This window comes from Pomacea canaliculata, linkage group LG11, assembly GCF_003073045.1.
Source record: "Pomacea canaliculata isolate SZHN2017 linkage group LG11, ASM307304v1, whole genome shotgun sequence".
Classification (NCBI taxonomy): domain Eukaryota; kingdom Metazoa; phylum Mollusca; class Gastropoda; order Architaenioglossa; family Ampullariidae; genus Pomacea; species Pomacea canaliculata.
The window spans coordinates 8507338-8523445 of NC_037600.1; the positions used below are offsets into that span (position 1 = coordinate 8507338).

Here is a 16108-nt window from a genome sequence, read left to right on the forward strand (position 1 = left end):
GAAGAAGAAACAGAAAATGATGACGATGATGATGGTAATGGCGGCAAAGAAGAAGAAAAAAAGAAGAAGAAAAGAAGAAGCCGCTGTCAAACTGACACAGTACAGTGGAGTGCCTGTGTTTAAATGAAATTTAAACTGGATGTGCAGTTTTAAGATACTTTATTCAGAAATCGTAGATCGAGGTCAGGATTCCTGACATGTAGATGATTTTTTTCAAAGAAGACAACTTGACAAATCGTCTCTAAATTTCACGGATCTGTATTTTCTCACTTTTCATTTGTTGTTGTAGTTGTTGTTGTTGAGGGGGCTACAACAAAAATAGCTGCTGTATAGAAAATCCACCATTTTGCGTATAAAAGATTCCTGGGGGCTCAAATGAGACCATCCAACAAACTAATGTATGAAGAGTTAGGAAGGTTCTTATTGTACATCATTTTAGCCACTAGATGTATAAAATATTGGTTACGGTTTTTGAAGCTCCGGCATACAAAGAAAACAAAAGATATGTAACAAAGAAAACAAAAGATATGTAACAAAGAAAACAAAAGATATGTGCTATACCTGATGGATTCCAGAGGTCATGAAATATAGGTGACCAGAATACGTAGGGTACTGTTAGCCAAGAGTTTTGAGTATGTCTGGATGTTCCAACAGGTGGGGAGGGAGAAAGGTTTCCTAAAGAAGTTTAGATAAAGATTAAGTGATGTTTTCTGTCATGAGAAGCACACAAGTCTGGAAAATACCTCCCACTCTGGTGTATATAGTTTGCAGCGAGAATTGTGTGTGGACATTGCAAGCAAGATTTATGTCAGAAAAGCCTGTACTCAGTTTAGAATTGGTGTTTCGGAAGTAAATTGCTACAGAAACAGTTTTGTTCAGCACGAAGCAACATGACATTTTCTATGTTTAATTTTTAACTTCATTCAATCGACATTTCACGTGGCTAAGCAGCGCAACTTTATTTAAAAATAATCTAAAAACTACATCCTTTATTTTTCTGCTGTTTGCTCTTCTTTAAATTAGCGTAAAAAATCCCCGTCATTGAGAGGTGGAGAAAAGTTACAGCACCAACCCGAGCCGTACGTGAAATACACTGAAATTCGTGGCCAGCGCTTTTCCACGAAAAACAGGACATACATGCGTATCAGATTATCCACCTTCGACCCCCTTACAGTCCGTTACACTGTCTTAAGTCTTACATTATCCTTTAGGTCTTCTTGTAGATCACCTACAGACCTCGGTTCAGTCTTGATGCTGTGCATACATGAGACCTGCACTTGATATGGCACACATAGCTTCGTCTTCATCTCCGATTACATTGGATTTTTTCTTCTTTTATTGTTAAAGTAGTGTCTGACTGAATCTGGACACCAGTCCTGAGGTTCTTCATCTCTGCTGTCTCTGTCCTTGGTGCTATAACAAACAGGGATGGGAAGTAGCTGCATGTAGCCTAGCTACAGCTACTGTAGCCGGCCACAAATTTTGTAGTTTGTAGTGTAGCAGGCTACAAATTAAAAAAAAGTAGTTTGTAGCCGCAGCTACATTTTAGAAAGTATGAAAGAGCATGGAGGACGTTTGAACAGTATGGTGGCTTGAAGGATTTTATATTTAATGCTAGTAATTTAATATGACAATTAGCTTGGTAGAAACTTGCTGTGATTGTGAATGGACTTCTAAAATTTTGTTTCATTTTCATGTGTTTATTTTAGAGGAAACATCCACTGCTTGCCAGGCAGTTGACTCAAGACTTGGAAACGTCACGAAAGCGGAAAAGGGAAGACGACGACCAACCCTCTGTCTCGAAGCTCTTCAAAGTGGAACACAAGAGTACCATCAGCAAAGCAGACGTCAATTCCGCCGTCCTTGATTACCTGTTGGAATGCAACCTGTCCTTCTTCATGCTCAGCTGAACAGGCAGACTTCATCATTTATGAAGAAGTTACCGGCACCCCTGAGACAACTACCTTCCTGATGTCTGGATTGTCGCAGAATGTCAATGAACTGGACAAATACCCCACGGTCAAACAACTCTATCTGCGCACCAACACCGTCTTGCCAAGCAGTGCTGCGGTTGAGAGATTGTTCAGTCTGGCAGGACTTATGACAAAGCTGCGCACTAGGGTGACAGACAGCAACTTCGAGGCCAAAGTTCTGGTCAAGTTCAATTCCATGAAGGACTGAAAAAATGTAGATTTGTTTTAACAGTATTCACAAATTATCAGCACTAAGTCAAAAGGTTGTTTTATACCTTTGCATTTTGTTGTTAATATGGAGTTTTTGGTGGTCTCAGATCAGAATAAAGGTCAATGTATATAAAAACCAGTTCTTGTGTTAGCAAGTAATAGTGTTTTGTGTGTACGTTTGATGTTTGTGTATGTTGCTACAGCCAGCTGGCTACAGCTAACTTTTTATAACATCACGCTTTTAAAAGTAGCCAGAAGAAGCTGACTACATTTTAAAAGTAGCCAAAAGTAGCTGGCTACTTTTTGGAAAATTGCAGCTGTAGTGTAGCGGCTATATTTTGAAAAAAAAGTAGCTGTAGCCTAGCCGACTACAAATTAAAAGTATCTTGCCCATCCCTGATAACAAAAACCTGCAATGATACAATGTAAGAATAAATTAATCACATTTTACATCTATCTAATGCTCTAGTTTTCTTATCTGGTAAACTTTATAAATATACAGTTGCACATGTGAAAGTAAAAGTACTATGCAATTATATTTAAAAAAAACCAGTTGCATTCTAAAAACCTACTTAAAGCTCCATTATTACTTGTAAAGAAATATTTTTCCTGTACGAAAAGCTAAAGGCGGTCAAACCCTACTGTAGGCATGAATTTACCCTTTTGCAAAAAAAAATATTAAAATGATGATGATGATGAATATTTATTCAAAATGTAACGAAGCGGTTCAAGATGGCAAACTGTCAAATTTGCAAGTGATGGAAGTGGAGAAAATATTTGTGTAGAGATCGCTAGTCCACAAAGTCATGCGACGAATAGCACAAGAAACCCGTACGTTACTCCAGATATGATTTGTTCTGGCGCTTTATGAATTGCCGAGAACTGATGTAAGCTTCCTCAGAATAGAATATCACAAAATATAGATTAATAGAGTGTTTTTGTTTTGTTTCTTTCTTTTTTTTAAGAGCACCAAATCAATAATCACAACGATAATCGCAAATGGTAGATGGAGGCCAGTTCCCAGATTTTAGATCTACACAGTAGGAATCTTTTCACCGACGAATGGCGAGAAGCCGTTACGAAGACGCTAAAATAGCTAAACAAGATATAGATCAACAATTCAAATTGATTATGACAGATCAAAATGTGTAGAAGTGGAAAAGTTTACCTTAATCTTGCTTGAGAACTCACTTTTATGATAATCCAAGCAAAATTAGGTATATGTGAAGTTTGGAAAATGTTTTTTTTTTTCTACACAACCAACCGACCTATGACGTACTTCCTTTACGAGAACGTTGTGCCTGCAGACATATTCAGCGAAATGATAGAAGTCTGATTATCAGGTCGGTATAAAACATTCTGATGTTGTACTTAGCCTTGAACACAACTGGCCGTTTTCTCTGATTAATCATTCTGCCTGGATACTAATCCAAGCCCTAACCTAAAGGTAAGGTGACCAGACGTTTCGGGGGCGAAAGCGGGACACGTGCCGATGATGGTGTCGTCACCGTCAAAGAACGCCGAAAAAAGTGATTTTTAAAGACAACCGGGACATTTATGGACTTGCCAGAAAGCCAGAAAGCGGGACATTGGGCGTCCCGTCCGATATTCAGGCGGGACACGAGGTCAAAAGCGGGACTGTCCCGCCAAATGCGGGACGTCTGGTCACCTTACTAAAGGTATATAATATTAACACACACACACACCCTTCAATAAAAAGAAAAGAAAAAATCAAAACGTATATAAGTTTGCAACTGACTACAAAAATGAGATCTCACTTTATAAAGACTTCAGTAGTAGTGTGTTATGATAATGTATTGTTATAACAAAATCAGGAAAAGATAAGGCACAGATCTCTTAGAGGGAGACACGCGGACCACAAAATGGCGTACACAAGATGGCGTGATACAAAAGGGCGTCCTTGACCTCCGTCGTCTGCTGTGCTAAACCCATGCAAAAACTATAACATCCCTATCATAGATCCACCGAAGGCAGATTATTAACGGCACACAACACCACATGACACCCACCCACGGTCCCCTCTAAAAGATTGATCATACCCTCTCCTCTCACCTCATCAACCACGTTCCGCAAAAAACTGAAAACCCATCTGTTTCTTTCAAACCAGTCGTAAACTCCCAAGAAACACTTCTGTCTATATTTTTACTTTTCCTGGTGTTTTATATATTTGGTCACTTTATTTGTTCTTCATTTGTTGTTTTTTTTCTGCGCAATGAGCATTCTTCGGAATGGATACCTGCGCATTACAAATCGACATCATCATCATCCTCTGTGAAAATAACATCGGACTGTCACCATGTAAGAAAGGTGTGCCAAAAGGGGTATCATTTAGAAATTTCACAATCTAAAATTATCTCAATATTTAAATGTAGTAAATTATTATCCTAATGTGCAAATGAAAATATTTACAATAGAATGCTCCATTCAGTATGCACTGTTAACTGGAAAATAAACGAAGAAATGTCCTTTACAGGATCGACATACATTGTTCAGGCCTATCCACATACTGCTATTTCAAAATCTACTTTCTAGTGTTGATTTAATGAATATGCAATTGGTTCCTTTATGAGATCTTTTCTTGTAATATGAATCCAGTTGTAATGCCTAAATGTTTAAAAATAACTATTTTTTAATTGGAAGGCAATATTTCCTTACAAGTAATAACCCAGCAAACACACCTAGATTGGGCCAAGCTTGGTGCATCCTTGGTCAGCCTTGGTACCAATATTGGCTCTTCCTTGGTCTTTTCATTGGATCTTCATTGGAGGTGATAGTTGGGCCATGCTTGGCCCAAGATTGGGCAAATCTTGGTCGAATCTTGGCACCAAGGTATCACCCATCTTATCCCAATCTTGGGCCAGTCTTGGGCCATTCGTGTGTTGCCCAAAGATGCCCCACATTCAACCAATAATGCCCCAATGATGTTTTTGGTGGTATATTAGCCCTATTTTGCTGCAGTGTTGTAGCTGAAGACAGCTTGGTTTGATACATTTAAAACATTGTCATTTGTTTTGGTCTGTAAAACGTCCTTCAGTTGACAAGTCATTAGAGCAAGACTAACAGTAGCTATATTTACTTGCAAGTTGTTCTATATTATCAAAAACCATATTAAGATACATTATTTATTTCCTATCATAACCAGCAGACACACAATTTTCTTATCACGATTTAACCAGGAGAACACAGTGAATATGAATAATAGCCATTTTATTTCTACTTACTGTCGATAAAGATTTTTAAAAAATGCACCAACATAAAATATACACCAATACTAAATGTAAACACCCCTCTCAAAAGATCTATAAATGAATAAACATAAAATTTTATCAAGTTATCAATATTATTTACAAATGCCCCTCCAAAAGGCCATAAAACACCCAAGTATAAAACTCATACACATAATATATACAAGCACCCCTCCCAAAATGAAATCAAGATGAAGTGTTCGACACACTTTGTTGCTTTTTTCCCTCCCTCCACTTGCAGCCTCCATCACAGTCACCTGATATGGCCAGCCATTCCCCTATATACTTGTCCAAAGTGGCCATTGTGACATTGTTGTATCGTTTCAGTATAGGCTCTGGATAGAAAGAAAGAGAAAAAAAAAAGCAATTTCATGTGAGTTGAAAAGAAATAGGTGTTAACTTTCCAAAAAGGCGTACAATATCCACTAAGAAATTATCTTTGCAATTACATTAGTCTTAACATTATTTGCTTAGGAGAAAATTGTGTATTATTGCTGGTGGCATAGTGTCAAAGGCATGATTTATTTTAAAAATATGGACTTTTTTGCAGCAACTAATGTAAATCAAAGACTAGTGTCTTGGAAGTTGCAGGAACAAAGGGCTCTTAAAATGGTGCCAAATTAAAATTAGTGACAAGCTGGGTGTTAAGGGCATCCTTTGTGATTGGAAAGGTAAGCTTAAAAATCTCCATCCCAAATCCCCAAAACTGCTGTGAATATTACTTATTATAAATTGTGGCTTTTAAATGTTGCAAGGTGTTAAATCTTCGTTTCTCCTTCCTCCCTTCCAAGCTGTGCAGATGCTTCAGCAGACGGTACAGTGCCTCTTTTCTGTGTGCGGCCACCAAAATAGCTCAGATACAAAACCTGAAACCAAAAAATGTTTCGATCAGCATCAGTCTCCTTATACATATATAAAAATCCCATCTGTGAATCTTCTCAAGATGGCATGTACAATGGGTGAGCTGATATGGTAAAACAAAGTTTAACAAATATGGAAGCAGTAAACACTAACATGTTACTTTTTACTCCCGGTTATTCTTTCGTGTCTCTTGGGATTGCCCTTACTGACAAAATCTTTCCCGCATCTTACCATTCTTTGTCTGGTATCCTCCTCTGCCAAAGTATCGTTTAAGCTGATGAAAAAATATCAATGCAAGTGTATTTAAGTGTACACACAATATAATTACATCTTTTACTTGTGCATGAGTGGGTGTGTGTGCACATGTGTGTGTGTATGTCGCCAGAATCTATTCCCTTTCATCTCTCACATCATTCTTCCCTCTAGTGTGCTGGCGTGTCATCATACCTCTAATTGCCCTTGTGGATGAATAAAGTTGTATTGAATTGAATTGAATACATAAAGTAAACAAAAAGGTACTTCTAATTCTCTGAACATATTAATTTCAAACTCAAAAGTAAACAAAAAGGTACTTCTAATTCTCTGAACATATTAATTTCAAACTCAAAAGTAAACAAAAAGGTACTTCTAATTCTCTGAACATATTAATTTCAAACTCAAGTGTAACCTTACTGTTAATAGCAGTAAATGGTCATGGCTGTTCTGGAGAATCTACAGACTAAACACATCTAATAGAAGACGGAGTTTGCGCATAACTGAACCCACAGGTCTTGGTGATGCTGGTGGGGGGAATACAAAGTGGTGATGTACTGCTTTAACAGCCAGGGCTCCTAAAACAAGCAATTTTGGTATCAAATCACCAGAAAAGTCTTGTTCACACTTATGTTTATTTGATTTCTAAAGTATCAAATACTAAATTTCTTTCAAAAATTCTATGATATACTATATTCAATTTATCATTAGTGAATTAGAAGAATTTTTTTAATTTTTTAACAAAGGAGTAATCAAATGAGCACACACAGAGAAAATAACTTACATGTGCTTTTAATTATCTGCTGGTAGGTGAAAATATTCCAGTTTGGGCCTGGCTTTTTGTGTTTTTGACCTAGGTGGAGTCTGCTTTAGAGCTAGGCCAGAAATATCTATTGGTGCTCTCTGGGATTAGCCATTCATCGGGCATGATGCCTGCAGACTTCTTTCCATCTTCGAATAGCTCGATAATATGGCACATCTTTTAAATCTTTGATCATCAAAACCTAGCAAATAAATAGGAAAAGACTATATAAAAAAACTTTAACAAATTAAATGTCTTTTCTTAATCTTATTTCTTTAATCAAAATACTGTGTACTTGTACCTTGATAACTTTCGGAGAACAATGAAGATCAGACGATCGAGTGTAACTCCAATGTCGCTGTATTTTATATTTAAATATGGCGGTGACCGGAACACATTCGAATAAGGGTTGCGCAAGTGATCGTTCTTGATAATATATTTACATGTGTGTATACTTTATATTTTTTAAACTGTGATAACTATTAAGTATAAAATATATTTATGTGTTATTTAACAATCTACAAAATAATTACAAATAAGCGCTTTGTAAAACGTGTCTTGATAGTCATAAATCATTCGATGTCAGCAAGCTTGGGTCAAGCTTGGCGACCGGGGTTCTTGGCCGGCCACTATTCCTCCAAGCTTTTTCCAAGTTCCCCATCGCAGCTGAATGAGCGATTGCGTTTCGCGCGCACCGTGAGCCTTGGCGCTTGCTTGGTGGATGCTTGGTACTGGGCTAACCAATGTTACAAGATTTTCCCAAGCGTGGCCCAAGCTTGGCCGAATCTTACGTGTTTTTTCTGTGAATGGAGTTTTAAGTAGATTTTTAGTATTAGCTTGTTTTGTAAAAATAATTGCAGGGTAATTTTACTTTCACATGTGCAGCTGTATATTTATAAAGTTTACCAGATAAGAAAACAAGAGCAGAAAAAAGATGTAAAATGTAATTAATTTATTCTTACATTGTAATATTGCAGGTTTTTGTTAGAGGACAGAGACAGCAGAGATGAAGAACCTCAGGACTGGTGTCCAGATTCAGTCAGACACTACTTTAACAATAAAAGAAGAAAAAATCCAATGAAATCGTAGATGAAGAGGGAGCTATGTCTGCCATAAACAATCAAGTGCAGGTCTCATGTATGCGCAGCATCAAGACTGAACCGAGGTCTGTAGGTGATCTACAAGAAGACCTAAAGGATAATGTAATACTTAAGACAGAAAGCGCATTTTGTTCTGATACAGATATGACATATTGCTCACCAATTAGCTGTATGCAGGTTGAAAACATTTCTGCTCCAGCTTACATAAAACCTGATCATGCTTGGAATATTCCTGAATCAAACTGGAAACATGAGGATGCTGTAAAACTGGAGCTTAATCCTCAAGATTCCTATTGTATTAAAACTGAGCAAGTTCCTGGTGAAAAACTTCGTCCCATAAAAGCCGAGAGTGCTGCACACATTGAGCAGTCAGATTGCAGTCATGAGAATGCTGTGAAAGTGGAGTACCACTGCCAAGATGTCACCTGTTCGATTAAGACTGAGCAGGATCCTGTGCAGTGTGCAAAGACAGAGGAGCAGCTTGTATTTAAGCAAGAACAAGATCATACTCACATGGTGAAGACTGAGACAGGGTGGCCTGGTCCGCATGCAGAGACTGTTGCGGAAGTAACCATTGATACAGCAACAGAAATCCAGAAGAAACAAGTGATGATCCATTCTGATTTAAAAGATTACAGTTGCACTTCATGTAGCGTTGTAGTATGTCAAGATCATACTCACATGGTGAAGACTGAGACAGGGTGGCCTGGTCAGTATGCAATGTGGCATGAGAATTGTCAAGAAATGAGTGTTGCTAGATGCATAACTCCTGAGGTGACAGATATTATGAGAGAAAATCAACATCAGACTACGCCAACTGTTACTGAAGTCCCCATTAATGCAGAAACAGAAATCCACAAGAAACAAATGATGATCCACTCTGTTTTGAAAGCTTACGGTTGTAGTCCATGTAGCGTTCTGTTAGAAAGAATAGATACTTTAAAAGAGCAGAAGGAAGCTAACAGTAATAAGAGATCTCACCACAGTGTTGAAAGACCTCACAAGTGTAATGTATGTGATGCAGCTTTTAAAACATTAGATGTTTTAAAAAAGCACATGTTGACCCACAGTAATGTTAGACCTCACCAGTGTACTTTATGTCCTTTAGCTTGCAAAAGATTAGACCATTTAAAACAGCACATGTTGACCCACAGTAATGTTAGAACTCACCAGTGCAGTATATGTAATAAGGCTTTCCTGTGGCCAAGTAATTTAAAAGAACATATGGTGACCCACAGGGATGAGAGACCTCACCAGTGCAGTATATGTAATGGGGCTTTCAAGTTGTCAGGTAATTTAAAAAAACATATGGGGACCCACAAGGATGAGAGACCTCACCAGTGCAGTATATGTAATAGTGCTTTCAAGTTGTCAATTTATTTAAAAAAGCATATGGTGACCCACAAGGATGAGAGACCTCACCAGTGCAGTATATGCAATAGGGCTTTCAAGTTGTCACGTTATTTAAAAGTACATATGCTGAACCACAGTGATGAGAGACCTCACCAGTGTTGTGTGTGTCATTTAGCCTTCAAAACAACTGGTAGTCTAAAACAGCACATGGTGAATCACTGGGATGTGAAACCTTGCCCGTGCAGGGTTTGTAGGAAAATGTTTAGGCGGCCATTTGATTTAAAAATGCACATGCGTACCCACAGGGATGTGACCTCACCAGTGCCATCTGAGTAGACCTAGTTCCAAGCAGAGGGCAGTTTTAAACACGTGATAATTAACAGGGATGTGATTAATGCAGTGTATATGAACAACCACGTGGTATGCTATCAATGAGAGAGACCTTATGAGTAATGTACTTAAAGCTTTTTTTCTTTTTCTTTTTTTTTTTTTTTTTTTTTTTTTTTTTTTTTTTTGAGGTTCCATGACCATTAAAACTGTCTTATATAAGTTTGTCTCTGAATGATTCATACTGACATTTAGACATAATGTAAAGCTTTTTTTTGTTTTGAGGCTCCATGACCATTTAAAACAGTGCATTCTTATATAAGGTTGTCTGTGAATGACACATACTGACATTAACACATACTCATTCATGCATGAAGTGTGTAGTGGTGCTAGTTGGTTTCCTTCCGTTAAGAGGATCAAATAATTTGAAAGAGCCATTTTAATCCTCTTTTTCTCAATGCAGGTTGTTTCTTTGGACATTTTGTCAGTGCCCTAAATTTTTTATACTTTGTATTAATCCATGATCTAGGAGAGAGGTGATTTCTCTGCCAGAGAAACAGCTTGTCTTTTCAAAGAACATGTACTGATATTGATGAGTATCTTTGTGCTCAGTGTGTACAGCCAAATCCTAAAAATGTACATGATAATTCAACATGTATCACACTTAGCCCCTTTTTGGCCTATTTTCTCCCTGCTTTGTATGAATTGTCAAAGATGTCATGTTTTTTCAAAAACTGAATGGCACACTATCAGAATGGTTCCAAATTAGAAGAGGATGCAGGCAGGGTGACCCCATCTCGCCTTATTTATTCATAGGTGTGTGCACATCCTCACAAAGCACTGTGATTTTGGGGATCTAGTTTCTTATAGCAATGCTAGTGTTTCGAAAAAAGGCAGGTTGGGCTCATGTTCAATCTAAATAACATTTGACTGTACTTGTAAATGAATCTTCTTTCGCTGGATATTTGTCAATCAAGCTAGTCATTTCCATGAATAACAGTACATTCTGTACACAATGCACTTTGTACAAATGTAAAAGTGAATGAAACCTATAGGGTAAATTTAAACCTCTCATGAGCGTGACCTCTGCCTTTTTTCATTTCCCTTTAGACATGGTGTTGTTGGGTCTTGTGTATTACTTCGCAAAAATCAGTGATTTGTTTTAAAGTGTACATACTTTGTGCTGGGGGTGTCTGAAGGTCTGCATGATACATTGCTTGCTTTCCCTTACTCATGAATGGTATGAGGAAGCAATGTATAAGCAGAATTGTTGTCTACAAGACTGCTATGCAGGTAGAACCTTTTTTTTTGTTGTTGTTGGTTGTTTGTTGGCTAATCAAAAAAGGTCCTGTACTTCTTTTTTAAAAAGTATACAAAGATCTTTAAATTTCATCTGGATATAACTCAATAATTATATAACATGAGAGTTGATACGAATGTACAGATGCTTGCATCACTAATTTACAAACAAAAGCTTGCAGATTTTTTCCCCAGAACATTGCACAAGTTGAAATGGCTTACTGTAGCTGAAGAGTTTCAGTGTAACGAATATGCTAAGTTTCATCATTGACTCCTAAATATTGCTGTTCTTGTTCTGTGTGACTACAACCTCTACCCATCAACAGTCACATTTCGTTATTTGTCCTCCATGTTTTTATAAACTTTCATCGTTGAATATAAGCTGTAATGCATGACCATGTATCAGTGTTCCTGTACTGTTTCATTTAAGATAATACACAAACTCTAAAAGAAAAGAATATCCAAACTTGCAAACATTTTAATGCATGAAACAAGCAAGCCTTTATCTAATGTTCCAAAAAGGCATGACATTTTAATTTTTCAACAGCAGAATAATAATACTAGAGTTGGCTTAAATAACTTCACATTTAAAATAAATTTACATTTAATTCAAAGCTAAATTATTATTTTGAACTTCAATTAAAAGATGTTTACATAAGATTACCCACAATTTAGAAATATGAACAATACTTTATTTTCAATCGACATTGCACTATGTTCATAAACATATACTAATCATGATATGTGGGATCATAGTAGTGTTGTGAAACTATGCATGGATGTCACACAATAAACTGCATTTGGGTTATCGGACTCTCATAAAGTAAAGATGAACCAATAGAACAAAAACTCAGTTGTGATTACATTGTTACTCATACCTGCTTTTTCAAAAATTAATTCTAAACCTCACTCAAATATTCAAAGTCTTTCTCGTTTACATAACTGGAGTGCTTCCAGTAGACTCATGCCATGGTAAAGGCTGAAAACATCAATGCCATCAGTTTTTTTTTGCTTGTTCCACACATTTAACATTTCATTCCTGGGGTGGGAGGGAGTAAGACATTGCTGAAACTTTTCCCTTTATAACAGACTAAATACATAAAAGTAGTGGATGGAGGGATCTTAAGAGACCTAAACTGTGACTGAAATTGCAGGTAAAAGAGTATCCAGTCCATCACTTTTATTTTGTGAACTACAAAGCTAACTTTTCATCACTTTGACAAAACCAAGCCAAAATTTAGACCTTTAATTCGATTTCTGATAAATCCTACAATGGCATACCATGTCCATCAATCTAACACTTAAAAAACATGTACATCTGAAAACTTGAAAGATATGATTGCTGACAGGTGTATATTTTAGGGCCCACTTCTGGGCTGCAAATGCATGGTGTGAGCTGACAGTTGACTGTCAGCCTGACTAAAATGATCTCTATGAAATTTTACACTTTCCAATTTGTAACCTAAGTTTGCTTTAGATCTTGTACAGTTCTTTAAAAGACTTGCTTTGTAAAAACTATGTTTAAAGCTAGTTTACAAGTAAGGTCATGAGCTTTAAATTTCTTTCATGTATTTATTTTTTTTTTATATTTAGGAGATGCAAAGTTGTCACGAAAACTTTGCAAGCCTGTGAGTGATAGAAAAGAACTGACACCTGAGCAGGGTCATGTGCACTATGTTAGAAAGTGGTCCATTTCATTCAAATAAAAGAAAAACCAACCTAAAATGCATTTACAGGTGTTTTATTTAGTGATGCGGTTGTAAATTTTTTGTCGCCTCAAAATGTGCCTGTGTGGCATATTCATGCATGTGTGTTTGCATGCTTCTGTTCATATTTACACCTTTACAGCTTCATTGCATCTACTTGCAATGTTTGATTTCCTTGCTGCAAAACTCACTCACAATTTATTTTACTATTGATAGCTGGCTACTCTATGACAGTCTCTGTTTGGTCTTTGTGTTGATGTTATTCTTAAGCAATATGTCACATCCTAGCATTCAACAAGTTTTAGTTTATCTTTTCCATCATGCTAGAAGTAGAGGGAAAAGTTTTTAAAATACGACTTGTAAAGAGACCTTGTTGATGTTTTGAAATTTATCCATAATATTATTCATGAAGTTTTAAAAAGACATCTATATTATCCACACAACATGAAACAAAAAAAGCACAGAGAGCAATGATACATTAAGTTTAATAACCCAAGAAATGCTCTCCTTGACTGGATTTGATTTAGCTCCACATTTAAATAATTTTTTCATGCAAAGTGAAACAACTAAGAAACAGATTTTTAAGAATTGAAATAACTAAACATCAAATCTTACAGCCAACAACTGAATCTTGCATTTCAGTAAGCTGTTATTTAAAACCTATAAAAGCAAATGGGAACTTAGTGTAGTTTAGATACACAATAACGAGGGAAGGTAAAAAAGAGATTTTTAAAAATTTGGAATCTCCCTTTTCAAATATCATCCACATACAAATCAAGCTGTTCTGAGAATAATGTGTACTCCAGAATCAGTCCACACAGGCTTAGACATCTCTCCAACCTTCAGTGAAAAAGAGACTTCTTCAAATGGTTTTTGCATAGCACCACGTCCAAATGGTCCCAAGTCTCCTCCTTTTGTTGCAGAGCTGCAATCACTGTATTGTCTAGCCATCTCTGCAAAGCTGGCCTTACCCATTTGAATTTTGGTCATGTAACCTGAAAGTGATAAGATACTCAATTTATCTGTAAGTTGATAGCAGCTCTATAAGAAAACAAAGGTTAGAACCACACAGCACAACATCAACAATTAACAGTACCATCACACATATTTGCCACAACAAAGTGACTCCAGCCAAAAAATTAGACCTACATATGATCAACAATGTTTCAAAATGCCCTCAAATCTAAGGTTTATTACATGGCAAAATTTAATGTAAACATTTGCAGGCCATTCATTCAACCGAAATTTTATCTTAAGGACACTCATCCAAGTATCTCCAATTATATCTTCTACAGGTTTCCCAGGGATCAGGGATGATGCCAGGTAAGGACATTATAAGGACTTTTCATGCATTTGTAAGGACCTAAGTGACAGTCATCAATGCTTAAGTTTTTCTCATGTACAGTCAGAAAGAGGTATTATTTATGAATCTTTGGTCTTCTCTATGTTCTGAAATACATGTATTACTATTCTAGTAATAAATAATCAAAAAGTTAATTTTGATGCCTATCTGCCATATTTAGATAACTGAAAAAGTCTCTTTAGCGTGCTGATAACATACACCGTTAATATTAATGTTCCAAGTTTTCTAGAAATCTAAGTAATTGCTAGACCTGAAATCCATTCTTTAGTGCAATACAAAAAAAAAGTCAGTTCATGTCTCTCTCTCACCTACTCAAAAGAGGACTAAAATGTCGCGAAACGTAAGTTCTTGTCACAAACGAGACTCGGCAGTCGTGTGATTAAAATAGCAGTGAGGATAAGAATCGTCAGTATTTTGCAGATTTATAAGAGGCAGGAAAAATAAATCTGTGGTAATATTTTATCGATATAAGGACTTGTAAGGGTCACAGAGAAAATGTAAGGACGTGTGTGAAGAATTGTAAGGACCACATGGCAAATATAAGGACTTATAAGGCCTTACGGCGAAAATTCTCCATGCAAGGACTTGTAAGGATAGGTAAGGACCCTGCGAACCCTGCTTCTAATATAAAAAGTAAACATTTATTGCTTTTTGAAAGAAAAGTGATAAATACCTTTACCATCCCCCATTATATAAGAACCAATTACAAAAAACAATTAAAACCACAAAAATTGTGTACATTTTATTGCTTCAGCTAGCAACTCATTTTTTCCATTTAATTGTTTGCTTTTGATATATGTTAATATAGTATTTTATAGTGTTTGCTAACCTTGTAAAAGTGCCAGTGCTTCCTCCTTATTTCTCGTTATCTTTTCTCCTTTGTAGTTTTGTGGTCGACGGGATTCATTGTGTTTGACTAGTAGGTGAGAACACTGAACCTCCTCAGCTCTATTACGTTCTGCCGGCTCTGTCGGCAGTTCCCACTGGCTCTCTTTTGTGTAGATGTTTAAGTAATAATCTCTCCCTGAAGAAATTGCATTTATAGTTTTATACATTAAATCTATCGTTCCTCATAAAGTATGAAGAATACCCACTGCGTACCATTCAATTACCCCTTACATCCTCAGATTCGCCACGACTTCACAACCACTGATTCTGCACTGGAATACACATAAACATATCACATGTCTCATAATTACATAGACCTCTTACGTAAGGCAAGAGATCTTTCGATTAAATATCTTTGGATTCATACACAGTCGTAAGACTTTTTATTCTAGACTGAGTAATCAGAAGCAGTTTCAAACCCAACAGGAAAACAAAAAATTAATCTGTAACTAAAATAATCAATGTATTCTTTAAAAGTTTCTTAAATACGAACCACTACTCCGACTCTGTTTCTTTTGCCAGCCTGACGGTAGATCTCCATCAGCCATGCTGAGTTTCCGTCTTTCGATCTCCTCGCGTCGGCTCAAGCAGTAAAGTAAAAACCATTTTCTTCAAACTATTTAAGAATGAAAATAATGAAGATGGTAGATTTTAGAAACCGACCGTTTGAGAACCTCAAAAAAAGACCAAAAAGAAACCAATATATAT

At 36.6% G+C, this 16108-nt stretch overlaps 2 protein-coding genes across 4 annotated transcripts; one reads left to right on the forward strand and one right to left on the reverse strand.

Annotated features, from left to right (window-relative positions):
• The first annotated feature begins 2723 nt into the window (after positions 1-2723).
• Positions 2724-11763, forward strand: LOC112574891 (zinc finger protein 184-like). 3 transcript variants are annotated; one of them, XM_025256249.1, is made up of 2 exons: positions 2724-3526; positions 8342-11763. In XM_025256249.1, exon 2 carries the CDS (start codon positions 8468-8470, stop codon positions 10151-10153), a length of 1686 nt encoding a protein of 561 aa, XP_025112034.1. In that variant the 5' UTR covers positions 2724-3526; positions 8342-8467; the 3' UTR covers positions 10154-11763. The 3 variants fall into 3 exon arrangements, with proteins under 3 accessions (XP_025112034.1, XP_025112036.1, XP_025112035.1); XM_025256251.1 differs by lacking the exon at positions 2724-3526 and adding an exon at positions 4429-4511; XM_025256250.1 differs by lacking the exon at positions 2724-3526 and adding an exon at positions 4735-6120.
• A 144-nt stretch (positions 11764-11907) lies between these two features.
• LOC112574893 (peptidyl-prolyl cis-trans isomerase NIMA-interacting 1-like) lies at positions 11908-16042 on the reverse strand. Its single transcript, XM_025256255.1, has 3 exons — positions 15894-16042; positions 15342-15536; positions 11908-14144 (listed from the first exon to the last, which is right to left on the reverse strand). Exons 1-3 carry the CDS (start codon positions 15946-15948, stop codon positions 13924-13926), a joined length of 471 nt encoding a protein of 156 aa, XP_025112040.1. The 5' UTR covers positions 15949-16042; the 3' UTR covers positions 11908-13923.
• Positions 16043-16108: the final 66 nt, after the last annotated feature.

Bases quoted from the DNA above. Each gene is read 5' to 3' on its own strand.
- LOC112574893 (XM_025256255.1), bottom strand. From the start codon at position 15,948: ATGGCTGATGGAGATCTACCGTCAGGCTGGCAAAAGAAACAGAGTCGG. The intron at 15,537-15,893 runs GTTCGTATTTAA...CAATTTCTTCAG, and splicing joins GAAACAGAGTCGGAGTAGTG to GGAGAGATTATTACTTAAAC. The intron at 14,145-15,341 runs GTTAGCAAACAC...TATCACTTTCAG, and splicing joins AGCACTGGCACTTTTACAAG to GTTACATGACCAAAATTCAA.
- LOC112574891 (XM_025256249.1), top strand. From the start codon at position 8,468: ATGTCTGCCATAAACAATCAAGTGCAGGTCTCATGTATGCGCAGCATC.